At 42.8% G+C, this 15,956-nt stretch overlaps 1 protein-coding gene across 3 annotated transcripts; it reads left to right on the top strand.

Moving 5' to 3' along the window:
• Nucleotides 1-52: 52 nt before the first annotated feature.
• SMARCE1 (SWI/SNF related, matrix associated, actin dependent regulator of chromatin, subfamily e, member 1) lies at nt 53-15,506 on the top strand. 3 transcript variants are annotated; one of them, XM_059489241.1, is made up of 11 exons: nt 53-137; nt 874-924; nt 1,436-1,479; nt 4,319-4,423; nt 6,642-6,722; nt 7,823-7,954; nt 9,452-9,623; nt 11,250-11,422; nt 12,424-12,525; nt 13,042-13,252; nt 13,976-15,506. In XM_059489241.1, the coding sequence occupies exons 2-11, from the start codon at nt 918-920 to the stop codon at nt 14,182-14,184; spliced, it is 1,236 nt and encodes a 411-aa protein (XP_059345224.1). In that variant the 5' UTR covers nt 53-137; nt 874-917; the 3' UTR covers nt 14,185-15,506. The 3 variants fall into 3 exon arrangements, with proteins under 3 accessions (XP_059345224.1, XP_059345223.1, XP_059345225.1); XM_059489240.1 differs by having other exon boundaries at nt 54-137; nt 13,973-15,506; XM_059489242.1 differs by lacking the exon at nt 4,319-4,423 and having other exon boundaries at nt 86-137; nt 13,973-15,506.
• Nucleotides 15,507-15,956: the final 450 nt, after the last annotated feature.

Below are 15,956 nucleotides of genomic sequence, written 5' to 3'. Positions count from 1 at the left end.
ACAGACCCCCTCCATAGTGAGCAGGGAGTCACCGGCGGGCCGGGGCCGGCCTGTCGAAAGTGCGGAGCGGAGTGCGCAGGCGCCGTCGCCGCCGCCCCGGCCTGTGGGAACAAAGGGAGCGCGGCCGCGCCGAGCGGGTGAGTCTGGGGGGCCCGGCGGGGCTGACCGGGGGGCTCGGGACGGCCCCGGCCCCTCTCCGGCAGCGCTGCGGGGCTCGGGAGGGCCCTCGGGACCGGGGAGGGAGCGGTGGGGCCGAGGGAACCCCCGGTGGCCGCCTTGGGCCCGCTCAGGCTCCGCTCGATCTCCCCGAGCCAGCCCCGTGTGCGAGCCCGGAGCACGGCGTTAGTGGGGATTCTGAAGGAGATTGCGGCTGCCGCGGTGTGATTTGAAGAAAAACACCGAAAATCCACTTTGTTACAGCGCTGTGTGACGCGCTGCCGAGTTCGGTGCTAAAAGGTTAAGCCTTGCCTGTCAGATCATAGCTATGGGGGTCGGTAGTTGTTTAATGTACCCTGTAAAGGTAATGCATCATTGGGTCATTTATGTATTAATAGCAGATTTCTGAAACAATGCGTGTAAAATAATGGGATATGTTCTTTTTATTCCTTACAGGATAAAATATATTTATTTAGACCCGTTCATATGAACGTGACCTAAACCTGTGTGCTCTTGCACAGCTATTTAAGGCCAGATTCCTTGGAAAATCCATTAATTTTTCAAAGAGATAACACCTTGGTTTCTGAAATGCTTTTGTCTGTATTCCAGAATTGACAAACTTTGATAATCACTGGTATCGATTAACAGTCGAAGCTTCGAATATCTGATGGGGGAAAGGCACAACACTTACTAGCATGATCTTCTTTTGTCTTGCAGAAGTACAAATATAATGTCAGGTGGCTGAAAATTTGACTGTCAAAATGTCAAGTAAGTTTTTTTAAAATATTTTTCTTTCTTTACCTTTGATGTTTTACAGATCTGGTTCCACAGAATCTGTTTGTGAGATGATGCCATTATTCCTGGCATTAAAAGAAATTAGCAAGTGTAGTGACTAAACTCTTGGCCTTAAATCCTGCTGTGGCTGATTCCTGGCATATTGTTTTTGTAGGAAATCCACATATCACAGCTTCTGAATCCTGTTGGACTGCGTTTTTGCTTTCTCTCCATGTAATTGGTGTGCATATAAATGAATTTTATTTTCAATCTTGTGCTTGAATAAAAGCCTGGGACAAGAGTAATGGGGAGATTTCAATTTTTCTTTCTTTCCTTTTTCTAGTGTTGCTTTTTGCTGTTCAGTGACAAAACACAAAGTCTTTCAGAGTAGAATTTTCTTGGTTTTGTAAAATCATTTAAAAATATTTGCCATAGCAGATGCCTTAAGAATTCATTCAGATTTTCAAGAAAAAAAAAAAATGTGCTTACATTTCTATCTTAACAGAAAGGCCATCCTATGCCCCACCTCCTACCCCAGCTCCTGCAACCGTAAGTATAGTGATTTTTCTCATTAACACAGAGCCTTTAGTAACTTCCCAGAACAATAATTACGGAGTTGCGTCACCTTCCTATATGGGAAACACAATATTAATGTCATATGAATTGTTAAAATTAATATAATTCTTATTTGAGAAGTTTGGGAAAGAGAATCTGAATAAACTTATTTTGCCTTTAAGGCTGGATTTGGCAGACACTGAATTTTCTGTGAGCAGCCGCTTGTCTCAAATGACTCCCAGTGGGTTGCAGCAGTACTGGAATAGTTAAAATCAACTGATATATTTGATTATAAAATGTCCTGCTCAGCCTGTGCCCAGATCATGGGCAGACAGTGCATTTTTCCACATCTCAGTTGTACTCAGCTGCTTTTTTTTCTTTGCATTTGAGTGGAATGCAGGATTATGAAACATGCTGTTATATTGGGTCAGAATAATGAAACACTCCTGATGCCACTCTTGCATTCCTTGAAATCTCTGGTATTTTGGAGTCTAGGACTTGGGAAATATTTTACTTTCTAGTAAAGTGGCGTGCCCTGACACTGAGGAAAACATGAACAGAGCTTTGAATCCTGCCCAGTGACATTCCTGGATGTACAAAGGTGCTGCAGTACCAGTGTGCTGGGGGCAGGAACTGTTTGGAAGTAAATGTACATCTTTGGTCACATTTATGGATAGTTTGGGTTTTAGGACAAATCCTTTGTACAGAAGATTGAGCAAAGGATGGGAGTTGGAAGGAATGTGATCCTTCCAAGTTTTTGTGCCATACTTTACAGGAAGAGGCTTAACAATTACATAATACATAAATACAAGTTATGTTTTTATAAGTTTACATAAATAAACTTGATTTTCATAGTTTGCTCAGAGTTTTCATTTTGCACACAGCAAACTAGATCTATTAGAAGGAACATGATGGATCCTGACCCCTGGATTCCTGCATCGAGAGCTGTGCATACCCATGTGGTTCCTTTGGGATATAGCATGGATACAGATGTTTAATGGTTCATGTTGATGTGGTACAGTCCTTCAGAAGGATACATGAAGCACATGCCAGGACTGCAACCAGTGACATGCATTTCCTGTTTTACAAGCATCTTTTATTTTGTATTATATTTTATACAGTCCTTCATGTGATGGTCTGTGCTCTGTTAATGCAAGTCACAAAGTAGCCAAATAACCTTGCTTGTTCTTCCACAGCCAGTTCCAGGTTCTGCAGTCAACAAAATCCCAGTAATTCTCAAAACTGCAGTACTGTACCTGAAATAAAAATCCTCCATGTGATGCAAGGTAGTTCCTGGTAACATTTAAATCCTGTCTTGCAGAAATAAAGAATTAAGCAGACGGAGATTACAATTGTCACCTGGTTTTATTGAAGAGGTGTAGTCAACATATTCAAAGCCTGTTGTTATGGTAATACAAAAAACTGTACTAAAACAGTGCCTTATGAAGTAGTGAATGTGTATGTCATGAGCCCAGGCATACAGATGAGCACATCAGCTGCTGGGACTGAGTTAAAAAGCTTGGCAATAAAACCTCTGTTGAAGACTGACTGTTAAAGGATAATTTTCCTCTGCACTTGTGTGTTTAGAAATAAACTCCTGCAGTGTGTCTGCATTGACTTGAAACCTTCCTAGTTACTTTAGTCAGCTCCTAAAACGCTTCTGTTCAGCGTTTGTACGTGTCATACTTTGGTTCTTAAGAGTCCTGAACCTACTTGTCAAATTTGTATAATTGTAATCTGGAGCAAGTCCAGTCAGTGAATCCCTGAAAGACTTCTTGGAATGTTTATTAGGGCTGCTGGAGAGTGGGACACTGTGGGAATGACATTTAAACGTCCAGAAACACTCCAGGCTCTTGTGAACTCATGGAATCATGGAACCACCACAGTCAGGACTTAATCACAATTACCATTAAATAGCTGATCTTTTTTCCAACAAAATAGTTGATCTTTTTTCCATCTGACTGGAAAAGAGGGGGATAATGGAAAAAAGAAATTTATTTGAGGAGGGGAATTCAGGTAACCTGATGAAACTTGAATGTCCATTGCTATTGCTAAGTGAGAAGGGAATGAAAAGAAACAAGATTTTTTTTTTTTTCTGCGTGACTGAGGTGAGAACAAATCAATCCACTTTCATGAATGAATGAAGATGTATTGAATAATTTCTGAATTATCTTGGATTTGGTGATCTGTTCAGACTAGTTTAAAGTTTTTAACTTACAGGTCCTACTGCAGATGTAGAGTTCCTCAGCTCTGTCAGTCTACAGCCTGCCTCATAACAGAGAGATGTCTCTGGGAATTGTCTTCAGCCACTGGCAGTGGAGCACAAATGGTGCTTTGAGAGATTTCCTCCCCTGCTCTATTTGTTGGGAAGGCAGAATTCTGGGAAGAAAAGCAGGCAGAGATTTTCACTGGTGTCATAAATGTGGGTACAGGGGATTTCTGCCCCATCACTGGGTGCTGAGTTGCCCAACTTTCACCCTTGGGAGACAAGAGTCTTCTGAATTCCTTGGTGGCTTATGTTGGAAAACTCTCATTAGCCATGACCTGAATTTACAGAGTACATGTTTAAATGAGTTCCACAGTTAATAGAAATAAAATCACCAATTTTCAGACAGAAATTTGTAGTGACACATTTGCTTAAAAGTCCTGTTTCCTTACTAGGTTTATACTGGAGTAAGTTTTGTGTGTTGGGAAGACACCAACTGCTACACCTCATTGCTTGTTTGAATTCTGGTTGCTTTTGCATGCCATATTGCAGTTCATTTTCATTTCTGTGTTCTCCTCGTTTGAGCTCATTTCTCATTCGTGTTTTTGTCTCATTTGTTTCCATCAGCAAATGCCCAGCACCCCAGGGTTTGTGGGATACAATCCATACAGCCATCTGGCCTACAACAACTACAGGCTGGGAGGGAACCCGGGCACCAACAGCCGGGTCACGGTAGGAGAATCAACTATTACATCCTCCAGCAAACACCAGGAGCTGACCAGAAATGGCTTTAGGGTTAGGTTCTTCGGAGTCTTGGCTGCTGCCACTTCTTTATAAAAAAAACCAAAACCAACTTCTTATTCCTCACTTTCCTCCCCTTCCCCTTCACTCTGAAACCTTTTGCAGGAAAATGGGTTTTTACTCAACTGGTAATGGTATATGATGCAGACATCCAAAAAGACAGACTTTGGTCTTCAGTGACCACTGCATGCATAGGAAAAGCTTCTGTAGCTGGGTATGAATTTTTGGAGGGAGGGAACTGCTCTTTTTGCTGAGGTTTATTGGTACAAAAATAAGGAAGAACATTTTGCAAGCTGGAGATCGTTGATAGTCGTTGCATCATTCTGTTGAGCCATGCAAGAGGTACAGCCCTTTATTTTTCTTTCTAGTCTTAGTCTGGTAATTACTGCACAGTCCCAAGTTCAGTCATTATTTTTTCAACAAAAGTGTGATGTTGATAATAAAATAGCTTCAGCTCATATATGTGTCAGTGTGTGGGAAATGGATGTTACATTCATTTTTCATGGAGTAAACAAAGTGAGATGGAGACAAGTGATGAGGGAGGTGACAGCTTCTTTCAAACATGAATCAAGTCCTAGCATTGTATGCAGTTAGGAAACAAAAATAGACAGTGGAAATATAACACTCTTAACAACAGAAACAGAGTAAATCCCTGATACTTTCTTAAATATCTCACAACTTTAAGGTTTCTCCATGTAGAACTTTGTACCTCAAAACTTCTGATCAGTTTGGAAGGTGATACAAAGATTTCTCAAGGACCAAATACGTGGTGCTTTTTGAAAGTGTAGTCTTTTTTATGCCTCTCATATAAACCTTCTTTCAAATGAAGTTCATCCAATTTTTTAAAGCATTTACAGAAAGGATCTTCCCCTACAAGCTGGAATTGACTGTTCAAATGGATACTTTATACAAGACTAAGTCAGGTTTTGTGTGAGAACTTCCATTGTTTCTGTATGTCACAAGCATACACAGCCTGCTCTGCCATGCATATCCCAGTATATGGATGGTGTCTTTAAACCCCTCTTAATTTAAAAGCATTAAACAGTTTCCGTTAATGTTTTTCCAACCCATCTGTATGTGTATCTATGTATACATTTTGGTAATGCATATACCTCATGCACATTATTTATACACAGTTCTGTATGCATTGTTCATAGAGCTCCATAAATTCAGCAAACAAACAAACAAAAAAAAAAAAGAAACTATCAGGAGGAAAACAGTATTGAACTGAGCCTTCTGGGCTACACCCAAGTATTGATCTACAGGCCACAGCCCTGAAAGATCTTGAACCTGCTTTATATTTTCATGTCAATACTCCCACTTAATAAAACTCCTGGCATGTGGAAGTGCTGGAAGAGTGGAGGGTTTCAGACCCTGCAGTTGACAGGGGCTGTGATGTCATTGCACTGCTTTAGGAGCAAGCCCTGTCAGATGTTCTGTGGCTTGAAGGGATGCAAGGAGACCCAGCAGCATTAAAGCTCAGCAGCCTTTTGTGTGGTGCCAGCTTTGTGTCTGGCAGAATAAGCCAAAGGAAGACAGAGCACAGGAGCATGTTCCAGGCTAATTGGGATAATTCATTAGAGCTTGGCTACAATTAGAGCACATATTTACCTTATAGCTGCATAGAATTGTTTTCTTTTCATAAAGAGTCAGTTAATTGGCACCAAATTACCACTGACGATTTTACAGAAAAATAATAACTAAAATTACTTTATAATGTCTTTAACTTAATGTTTTTTACCTTTCTTCATATCTTTTTAAACCTGTACAATAGCCACATTAAATTTGTCAAAACAGATAAAATAAGTTAGTCATCAGAAGTGAAAAAAAACAACCTGCTGGGATTAGTGTTTCCTTGTCCGTTCCTAAGCTATGTAGTTCAGTTTTAAGAACATGGAGCCCTTTTGAGGATTTATCTAGCTACTGCTCTGTAAACTTACAGAGGAAAGGACAAACTTACATTGGAAATTATTCCTCTGAGGACCAACTCTAGCTAGTGCTTGTTCACTTACAGCCTGGGTAATTTTTCTGGTGATGTTTGCTTCTCTTGGTGGGGGTGTGTGAATGCACAAGTGTTTTCCAAAACGAGTGCGTATAGAAACTGTTCAGCGATCCCATTAACGAATGGATTTATCCGGTTCTTTTATAGGCTTCCTCTGGTATTACCATTCCAAAGCCCCCCAAACCCCCAGACAAGCCCCTGATGCCCTACATGAGGTACAGCCGGAAGGTGGGTATTACAGTGTCCATCAGTAATAAAGTCAGTGTTCGTTTGTGCTAACAATTAATTGCTATGATCTTAGTTTCAGCTTCTAAACGTTGACTCCTAACAGCCTGCGCTCTCTTAAGGGGATGTAAAGTACAGAGTCTGCCCTGCAGAACAAAGGCAGCAGTAGTCTGGTCACACAGTTGCCAATTTCTGGGGGGAAAATTGCTAAAATGCTAATTCCTACCACTGTCTGCTGACAAGGATCCACCCCGCCACATTCAGAAGTTCCTGTGACTTACTGACAGAACTTTTTTATATAAAGGAAGTATTCCTTGCGTTTTCTGGGCTTGGTGCAGTGCTGTAGCTGGACTGAAGAGTAGCAATGAGTGGACTTTGCATGTTCTCCTTCACCACCCTAGCCCGTGGCAACGTTTGCTTCGCTATTCTGTGAACTGTTTGACAGAAAGTAGGAGAGAGACTCTTGTGGAGTCTGGAATCTGATGGGGCATGGGGAGGGCATGGCAGCCTGGCTGAAGCAGGTGAGCCAGAAGGAATTTCTTCCACTTCTGGTAAAGTATCTTTACCAGCATGTCTGTCTTAGGCCAAAAAACATCAACACACACACAAAAAAAAAAAGTCAAGTGGCGCAGCAAGAAATTACACTGGCAGCTCTCCTTTTTTTTCCCTATAAAGTTAGGAACCTTTTTGGTGGAGTCAGAACTTGTTGGAACTCAGATTGATCAGCAAGACTGAAATATTGTGAAATGTTACATTCTGATCTGAAAAGCTCAGTCTCTTTGTCATAATCTACTGCTGGATGTGTTTACTCAGTAGCATTTTTTTCCCCGAGATGCAGCGATGTTCATTTAAGAAGAGAATTGAGAGGGTTAAAGGCAATATTCCCATGAGACCAAAGCCACTCAGCAATTGCCTGGTTCAGTAGCTGGCTTCCTACTGACTTCCTGCCCCAGAAAATAATCCAGATAGTTTAGCCAGACTCATTCCTAACTTTATCCTGTTTTTCATGGTGATTCCAGAAAGAACACTGAGATGACAATATAAAATGTTTAATTTGGAAGTATTTAGATATCATTAGTAAAGCTCCAGCTGTTTCTGTTAAGGTCTGGGACCAAGTGAAGGCGTCCAATCCTGATTTGAAGTTATGGGAAATTGGCAAGATTATTGGAGGAATGTGGCGAGATCTCACTGATGAAGAGAAGCAAGAGTATTTGAATGAATATGAAGCTGAAAAGGTAAATGGAAGAAATCTGGGATGTTTATTACAGCTGATTCTTCTAGGAACTGGTCTGAGAAGAAAAATTCATCTTCCCCATGCAGGGGTGTTTGAGGCATTCACGAGAGCCCTGTATGTAACTTAAATGGAAGTTTGTCCTGACACGTCTCTTAGATTTTTTTAAATAACTGTGCATCAACTGTGACTGGTCAGTTTTTAGACCTAATTCAAAATGAAGTATTTATAATTGAGTGTCGATTTTAACTGTGTAATGAATGGATTTGATTGTACAACATCAGTATTGAAAAGATTGTCTCAACACCAAAATCCTCTTTCAAAACTGGTGCTCTGCAACTACTGCTGTTGTCATGAACATGTTCCTAAGAGACTTCCAGTCACGTGGGGTTTGGTTTTCCTGGTGGAACTCCACGCTGTGGCATTAATGTTTTGTTTCTTAATAGAAAATGCTACCACTTGTAGGGTTTTCTTGTGCTTTTGTTTTGGTTTTATTGATCTTAATGACAAGAGATGACAGCTGCCTTGTGTCTAGGTTGGTAAGTGTTGAGCACCTGTACAAGACTGTTGTTGTGATTCTCAGGTACAAAGGGAGAATTGTCCAGCTGATGTGTTGTGCTTACACCTGGCAGGCACCTGAGGCTCTGGCTACCTGGTCAAATCTCAGCTGGTTTTATTCCAAGGCAATAGAGAAGTACTGCAAAACTCAGTGCTCTTAGCTGAGAAAAAAAATAATCCAGGAATTCTATTTTTACCTTGGTAATGATGTTTAGATTGTAAGCTCCTTGGGGCAGGGGCCAGCTGGTTTCTGTTGTGCCAAGGCAGAAGGATCCTGGTCCTGATCATTTACAAGCGTTTTAGGTACCTTTATCAATATCATAGATTATATCTATTTTTTTTATTAGAAGTATCTCAAATCACTGTACGAAATCTTAAGAATGAGATTAAAGAAAGCAATTCAAAGAGAAAAGGTATTTCAAAGAAAGTGAAAATAGTGGTGCTGTCCTGCTGCCAGGAGGAGACAGGAGTCTGGCTGCAGCTTTCTGTGCCATCCCAGAACAGGGATGGGTCAAAGAATGAACAAATCTTAAATGATTTTGGAAAGTGGTTCATGACATACTGGCATAAGGAAAGAGAAGAAATCAGAACCACAGATTTAGTTAGAACTCCAGAGAATTACTAAGAATATTTTGTGAATATTTCATCTTACCAGAACTTGATCTTAAATGTTCTGAGGTGTTTGAATTTGAAATCTCAGAAAACAAAGCTATCATAATACTAAAAGGACCTAAGAACCAGCTGTGTTTTTAAAACACAAATGACTATAGAAGTTCTAATTTGTAAAAAAGAAGGACTGAGAGAATCTGATCATTTGTATCTCAGCCAGACGATGCAGATTCAGCTTTGTCTGTGTAACCGCGCTGTGCGTTACACAGAGCGCAGTTGTGGCCGGGTGGGAATCACCCAGTGGTGCAATCAAACCATGTTGGTCACCTTGCAGATCGAGTACAACGAGTCCATGAAGGCCTACCACAACTCCCCTGCCTACCTGGCCTACATCAACGCCAAGAGCCGCGCCGAGGCGGCGCTGGAAGAGGAGAGCCGGCAGCGGCAGTCACGCATGGAGAAGGGGGAGCCCTACATGAGCATCCAGCCCGCGGAGGATCCCGATGGTAAGGAGCTGGTGTGCACTCCCAGTGGGACACCCATGGCATGGAGATACAGAAAACCACCTGTGTTCACTTTCTGCAGCGCTTCATGTGGCTTCGTTTCTGCTTTGGTGCTTTCATGTCAATTCTCATTACCACTTTTTATTCTGTACAGCTGACTTGGTTCCCAAAAGTAAGGTGGCACCCGTGGCAAAAGTTATTCCAACCCTTCTTAATTAAGTGTGAAGTAATGCTCAATAGTTCAAACCAGATCAGTCTGCTTACTGCTCCATAATGGCTTTAGCACATGCTTTAGAAAAGGCTTAGGTGCCTGATTTAATCCGGCTTGGATGGAATGTTGTGCTTTATTACCAGAAGCACATAAATCTGACAGGCAGAGTTCTGGTGTGATTAAGAGCACCTGAACTTTGAATGTGTTCAACAACTGTCATTCGAGATTGTTTGGTGAGTGAGGTGCCCTTGCTGCTGACAAGTTGATGAGAAAATTCTGAAAGTTTATTTGACTGCAAGGAAATGCACCCCACCCAGTGGGAAAAGTCAGCCTCGCACACCTCATGGCTGCTTTTAAATGCATCACCGAATACTTGTTGAAACCTGAGGGTGAAAAATGTGCTCAGTTACACCCTTTTTTTTCCTTCCCCCTTGTGAAAGCACACCCCTGAGATAAATCTCATAGCAAACAGCACTTTCCCCCGTGTGAGGTAATTGCAACATTTATGTAAATACATTTCATGCCGGAATAACTGGAACCTGGGGACTTGAGATTCTGTTCTGTGCCACCAGTGCAAAGTAGACTTGGGCAAAACCAGCCATTACCTCTTTTTTTGCTTTGTTTAATCAGATACCTAAATGAGATACAATATACACTTGGAAATAAACTTTCATTTAACTAGTTCTCTTCTTCGGTAATATCTCCTGGCATGGTCTTCAGCTTCTTAAGATTTCTTTGAATAGCTGGGATAGTAATCTCCAGTAGGAGTACTTAATGTAAAGCAAAATTAGACCTCTGGACTTTTCTATGTGGCATTGTTCTGGGAGATAATTCATACTTGTTGTTTACCTGGTTTCTCTTTAGAGAGATTCACTTACTAATAAATAATCAAATTCTTTTAATACATGACTGAAGTTTCAGTGATGAGTAAATGTGTCTCATGGCTTCATGCTTTCAGTCCTCAGTATTTTAATAAATAAGTAGTTTTGATCTGTGCTACAAAGGTTATTTATAGACGAGTCACTATCCTGATGGCATTTTGTTCTGGAAACATGATTAATCAGGAATGGGTCTTTTATTTGGTGTATTAATAGTCCCTCTTACTGTGGAAGTGTGGAAAGCAACAGAGTGAATAACTAGGTCAGTCCCAATTTCAGCTGTGGGAAATGCATGTGAAATTAGCTGTTAGAGCTGTGCCAGGTGAATGCTGCCCTGGCCACACTTTGTCTCGTTTTGAAATTCCCTGATGCTCTGTGTGTGTTACTGTGAACTTTGTGACATGACAACTGCTGCTGTTAGGGCTCATATTTTAGTTTTTGTGAGTGATAATGTGGATACAGAGTGGATAATGTGGCTACATTGGGCTCAGCTCTCATTTTGTGGGATCAAAGCAGTTTCCCCTCCAACTCCTGTTGCAGATTACGATGATGGGTTCTCCATGAAGCACACGGCCACGGCTCGGTTCCAGAGGAACCACCGGCTCATCAGCGAGATCCTGAGCGAGAGCGTGGTGCCCGACGTCCGCTCTGTGGTCACCACAGCCAGAATGCAAGTCCTGAAACGCCAGGTTCAGTCCTTGATGGTTCATCAGGTAAAAAGAAAGGATGGAGATGCAGCTAAAACGTGGTGGGGTTGGGCTGGACTCCAACTCTTTGGATCATTCAATCAACTACGTGACTGTTCTTGCTGGGTGTCAATGTTCTGTGTGCTCCAGGAGCTAATCCCTGGGATTTCTTGGGAGCTACAGAACATGAGACTTCACCTTTTGTGTTGTTTTGTTCTTTGTGTTTTGTCCTAAGAGTTAGTTCCATAGTTCTTCATTATTACACACAACCCCCTGTATGCAGTTTTTAAAGTCTGCTGGTTAATTAGTACTGGTAGTGTTGTGATTTCGGGTACCTGACAACTCATCTTGTTTGTAATGATTCTTTTTTTGAAGTAAATTGTCCCTGTTCTAATGTTTTTCACTGTAAGTTACATTTATACAAAATATATGGTGCAGTCACACCTGCATGTTTGACCCAGCATTGGTCACATGCCTGTGTTTTCCAAACACTCATGTTACCAAAAGAACCCTTTCAGCATAGTCAGTGTGTGTGGGGGTGAAGCAAAACCAGAAATAGGTAGAGATTTGTTGGGGTTTTTTTAATTACAGGAGATTTAGAGGGTAGAGGGGATAGTTGTCCTTCTTTCCTGTGAATTGTGGTCTTTCTGTGTTAGAGACTGCAATTGATGTGGGGTGTGTGTCTATACCTGTGAGCTGTGTATATACAGACCTGTGGGATATGTATACACAGACCTGGGGGGGCAGAATAGGAAAGAAAATGTGCAGATTTGATGCTGGAAGCTTCACCTCAGGTGCACAGTGTTTCCTTTACAATATGCTTGAACTGCTGCGCAGACCCACCTACTGTTCCTACTTTTCAGTATGAACTTCTGAGCTAATGGGTATCAGAGGCAGGCAGAAGGATGTTTACATATTAGACCAGTATTTAAAAATAAACCCATATGAAAATTTGTATGCTTAGCTGTACCTCTGCCCAGTTTTTAGGTGACTGCACAGTGAGGTTCTTGCTTTTGTTTCACTTCCAGCGTAAGCTCGAAGCTGAGCTGCTGCAAATTGAGGAGCGTCACCAGGAAAAGAAGAGGAAGTTTTTGGAAAGCACAGACTCTTTCAACAACGAGCTTAAAAGGGTACAGCTCATTTTTCTCACTTACTCTGAGGAAGCTGCTGGTTCCACAGTGGTACAAGTGCTTCAGTTCTATGTTCGGTTCTGAGCAATTGCCCAGCTGCTGGGGCAGTGCCCTGGTGTGGGTGGTAAAAAGCACAGAATGATTTCCTGCTCCTTCAGTGACCTTTAGGGCCAGTACAGTTTAGAAGTGCCTCCAGGCTGGGCTGGGTGAATTCACTCAGAGCAGCTGGAGGAAGGTGGCCCTGAAGCCACTGGGGAGGGCACACTGCTCTCCTTGGCTGCACTCAAATAACCAGTTTAGTTTGTTTATTCCCTCTCCCCTTTTTTTTTTCTTAATATGCCTGTATCTCCCTCCATAGATACTTCCAGTATAAACTTTGTAAAATCAAAAGTTCTGTGCAGTGTGTAGAAATAATGAAGTCATCATTGGGGTTTACTGATTATTTATTTCTCAGGGTATCTGCAGTAGTAAAAGAGCTAAAGTTTTCCTTTGTTTTGCTTTGTTTTTAATTGCTAGTTATGCAGTTTGAAGGTGGAAGTGGATATGGAAAAAATTGCAGCTGAAATTGCTCAAGCTGAGGAACAGGCTCGCAAGAGACAGGAGGAAAGGGAAAAGGAAGCAGCTGAGCAAGCTGAGCGCAGTCAGAACAGCCTGGCAGCTGAGGAGGAGCAGGCAGCCAGCAAGGGAGAGGAGAAGAAAGAAGAGGAGAGCACTCCAATGGAGACAGGTAACTGCACCTGAACAGCTGCAGAATCCTCCAAGGATCAGCATTAAAGGGTCTCTGAAGAGAGGCGTTCACTGCATCTTGGTGAACACAGGAATTTGCTTGCTTCTCATTAAATTACTTGTTTTTAAGAGAGGAGAAGATAAGATCCCACAGAGCCCCATGTCATGCTTTGTGTGTGATGTACCCGGGGAAAAATTAGTAAACCTGAGGTTAGACTGCTTAACTGGGAGCAGCTGGGAGTGTTTCCTTGTCCCAGTGTCAGTGTCCAGCCAGAATGATGCAACAGCAGTGCTTCCTATGCAGCTCTTAGACAAATTTTCCAGCTGTTTTCTGCTCTGGACAGTGGCAGTAAGAAATGCTGCTGGATCCAGGAGTCCCAATGACTATTGCATCAGTGAGTCACTGCTGCAACAGCAGGAGCATAAGGAAAGAGGGGCCAAGGAGTTTGAATTCCAGTGCTTCTGCTTTAACAAGGAGCATGGCTTTCTTATGGCTGGAATTCTGAGGTCAGGCAGCTGTGGCTGACATCAGGATGTGTGGCAGGACCATATATGTCCTCAGCACTGAAAGATCCCCGAGTTGTGCCTGTCCCTGCATGTTCTAGGTGACTGCTATGGAATACTCGGATTTGTTATAGCTTCTGTTTCTTCCTAAATCCTAATTGCACAATCTAAATAAATATTGACATGTAAATGACACTTAGAAATACATTTTTTCCAGAAGAGCCTCACCCAGAAGAGAGCACAGACAACCAGCAGAACGGTGAAGAAGGAACCTCCACCCCAGAGGACAAGGAGAGCGGGCAGGAAGGGGTGGACAGCACAGCTGAGGAGGGAACCAGCGACAGCAACACGGGCTCGGAGAGCAACAGCGCCACCGTGGAGGAGCCGCCCGCAGACCCCATCGCCGAGGAGGCAGAGAAGAAAGAATAATCACTGACTCAGTTCCTGTGTCTCTGTAATGAAGTACTGTTTGATTTCAGAGCGTGCTCTGCGGCTGTTGTACCTTCCCTGCCTCTGTCACTTGTCTCAAAGGATGCCAGGGCTTAGTGACACTCCAGGTTATCAGCATAGCAAGGTGAAGGGGCCTGGAGAGGTACAGGGTGTCCTGCAGCAGGCAGAAAAGAAGCCTCATGTGTCTAAACACAGCTGTTACAGTGTGGAGAGGTCCTTGTATCATTTGTATTTCTTCCCTAGAAAGAGTAGAAACCACTGGTTTTGGTTTCTGTGAGAAATCAGGCCTTTTCCCTTTCTTCTGGTGCCATGGACACTCTGGCACTTTTCCCCAAAGGCCCTTCCTGCCCCTTTGTGGCACAGGTGTCTCACCTGTGCTGCTGTCCTGGCCTGACTGCATGAGGGACCTGCTCCTGGCAGGGGCACTGGCTTTCTGGAGAGGCTGGACTGTAACCAAAACATTCAGATTTTTTCTTACTATGGGGCAAAGACTTTATGTCTCTCCAGGGTGTCCCCTGGAGCCTCTCCTTCCCTAACAACTCCAAAAGTCCCCTGTGTCCCACAGCTACTGCTCTGCCTGTCAGCAAGGGCAATTTCTGCTGCAGCCTACCCAGTCCATGCTTTTAAAGAAAGCTCTCAGTCCTCAGGAACAGCTCCAGAGTGAGTCTGAAAGTCTGGGGTTTTGGGGGTTTTTGGTGTAACTTGTTTTCCTAGAGTATCTCTCTGCTGTGGTGGAAACTTGCTCATGGTCTGTGTGTGGCATGTCAGGAGATGCAGTTCCAAAGGGCTCAGTGTAGTCTTACAGGAAATGACACATCATGAGGGATCTTTTTTTCTGTGGTGCAGGATTCTTTTCAACAAGCCTTTGCTTTTCTTTCCCAATTAACTCCTTTATTTGCTACCAAGAGACCCTGGTGTGGCCTCAGCCAGAGACCTGGCACAGAACAGAGCAGGAGAGTGTTTAGACACGCACATGTTCTCTGAGCAGACAGTCACTGATATGGCACAAATGGTAAAAAATAGTAGTTTTGCTTGTCATGAGCTTTCAGAACCTCTGGAGACTCTACAAATGAAAAGGCCATAATTTGCCCTATATAAGCAAAACCCCACAGATAAATACACTGAATTGTGGCAACAGCCATGGGCCACTTCTTGACTTAACAACTGAGGGAACACATAATCTTTCAATGAACTGATGTGTATTTGCAGAGCAGTGGGTCTATCAGATGGTGTTTTTTAAATCTTTTTTTTAATGGTCTAAAAAGAATAAAATCCAACATGTTTGGTTTTTTTTTTTAAAACTGACAGTGGTCTGTTCTTGTCTTTTAAGGTAGTGCCAGTGTTTGGTTCAGATCTTTCATCAGCTGTTCTCCATCTCAAGCCAGAGGAAAATAAGCACACAAGCTTTTATTCCTTACAAAGAACCAGCTGCTTGCTGGACTGGAGCCCCCCTCCCTCCCCCAGCCCTGTGGGGCCCAGGTGGGGTTCCACACCTGAGCTGCTGCAAACCCTTGTTGTGAAACAGCTTTTATCTGCAGCAGCCCTGGCTTCTGTAGGCCGGGGATGCTTTTCATCTGCTCCAAATTCTCAAGGTGTATGTAAATAACTAATTATTGGCAAAGACGGGTGTGTGCAGCTCAGGGTGTGGACGTGAAGGAGTGGGTGTTGTCTTCACGAGTGAAATAACCTGTCCAAGCACATGAGAACGTGAAGGAATGCCCAAGGGCAGTGCTGGAGCACTGACCAGCCCC

The sequence above is a fragment of the Ammospiza nelsoni genome, chromosome 26 (assembly GCF_027579445.1).
Source record: "Ammospiza nelsoni isolate bAmmNel1 chromosome 26, bAmmNel1.pri, whole genome shotgun sequence".
NCBI classification, from domain to species: Eukaryota; Metazoa; Chordata; class Aves; order Passeriformes; family Passerellidae; genus Ammospiza; species Ammospiza nelsoni.
The sequence above is the reverse complement of the archived record's forward strand: the minus strand, read 5'-3'. Positions and strand labels throughout refer to the sequence as shown.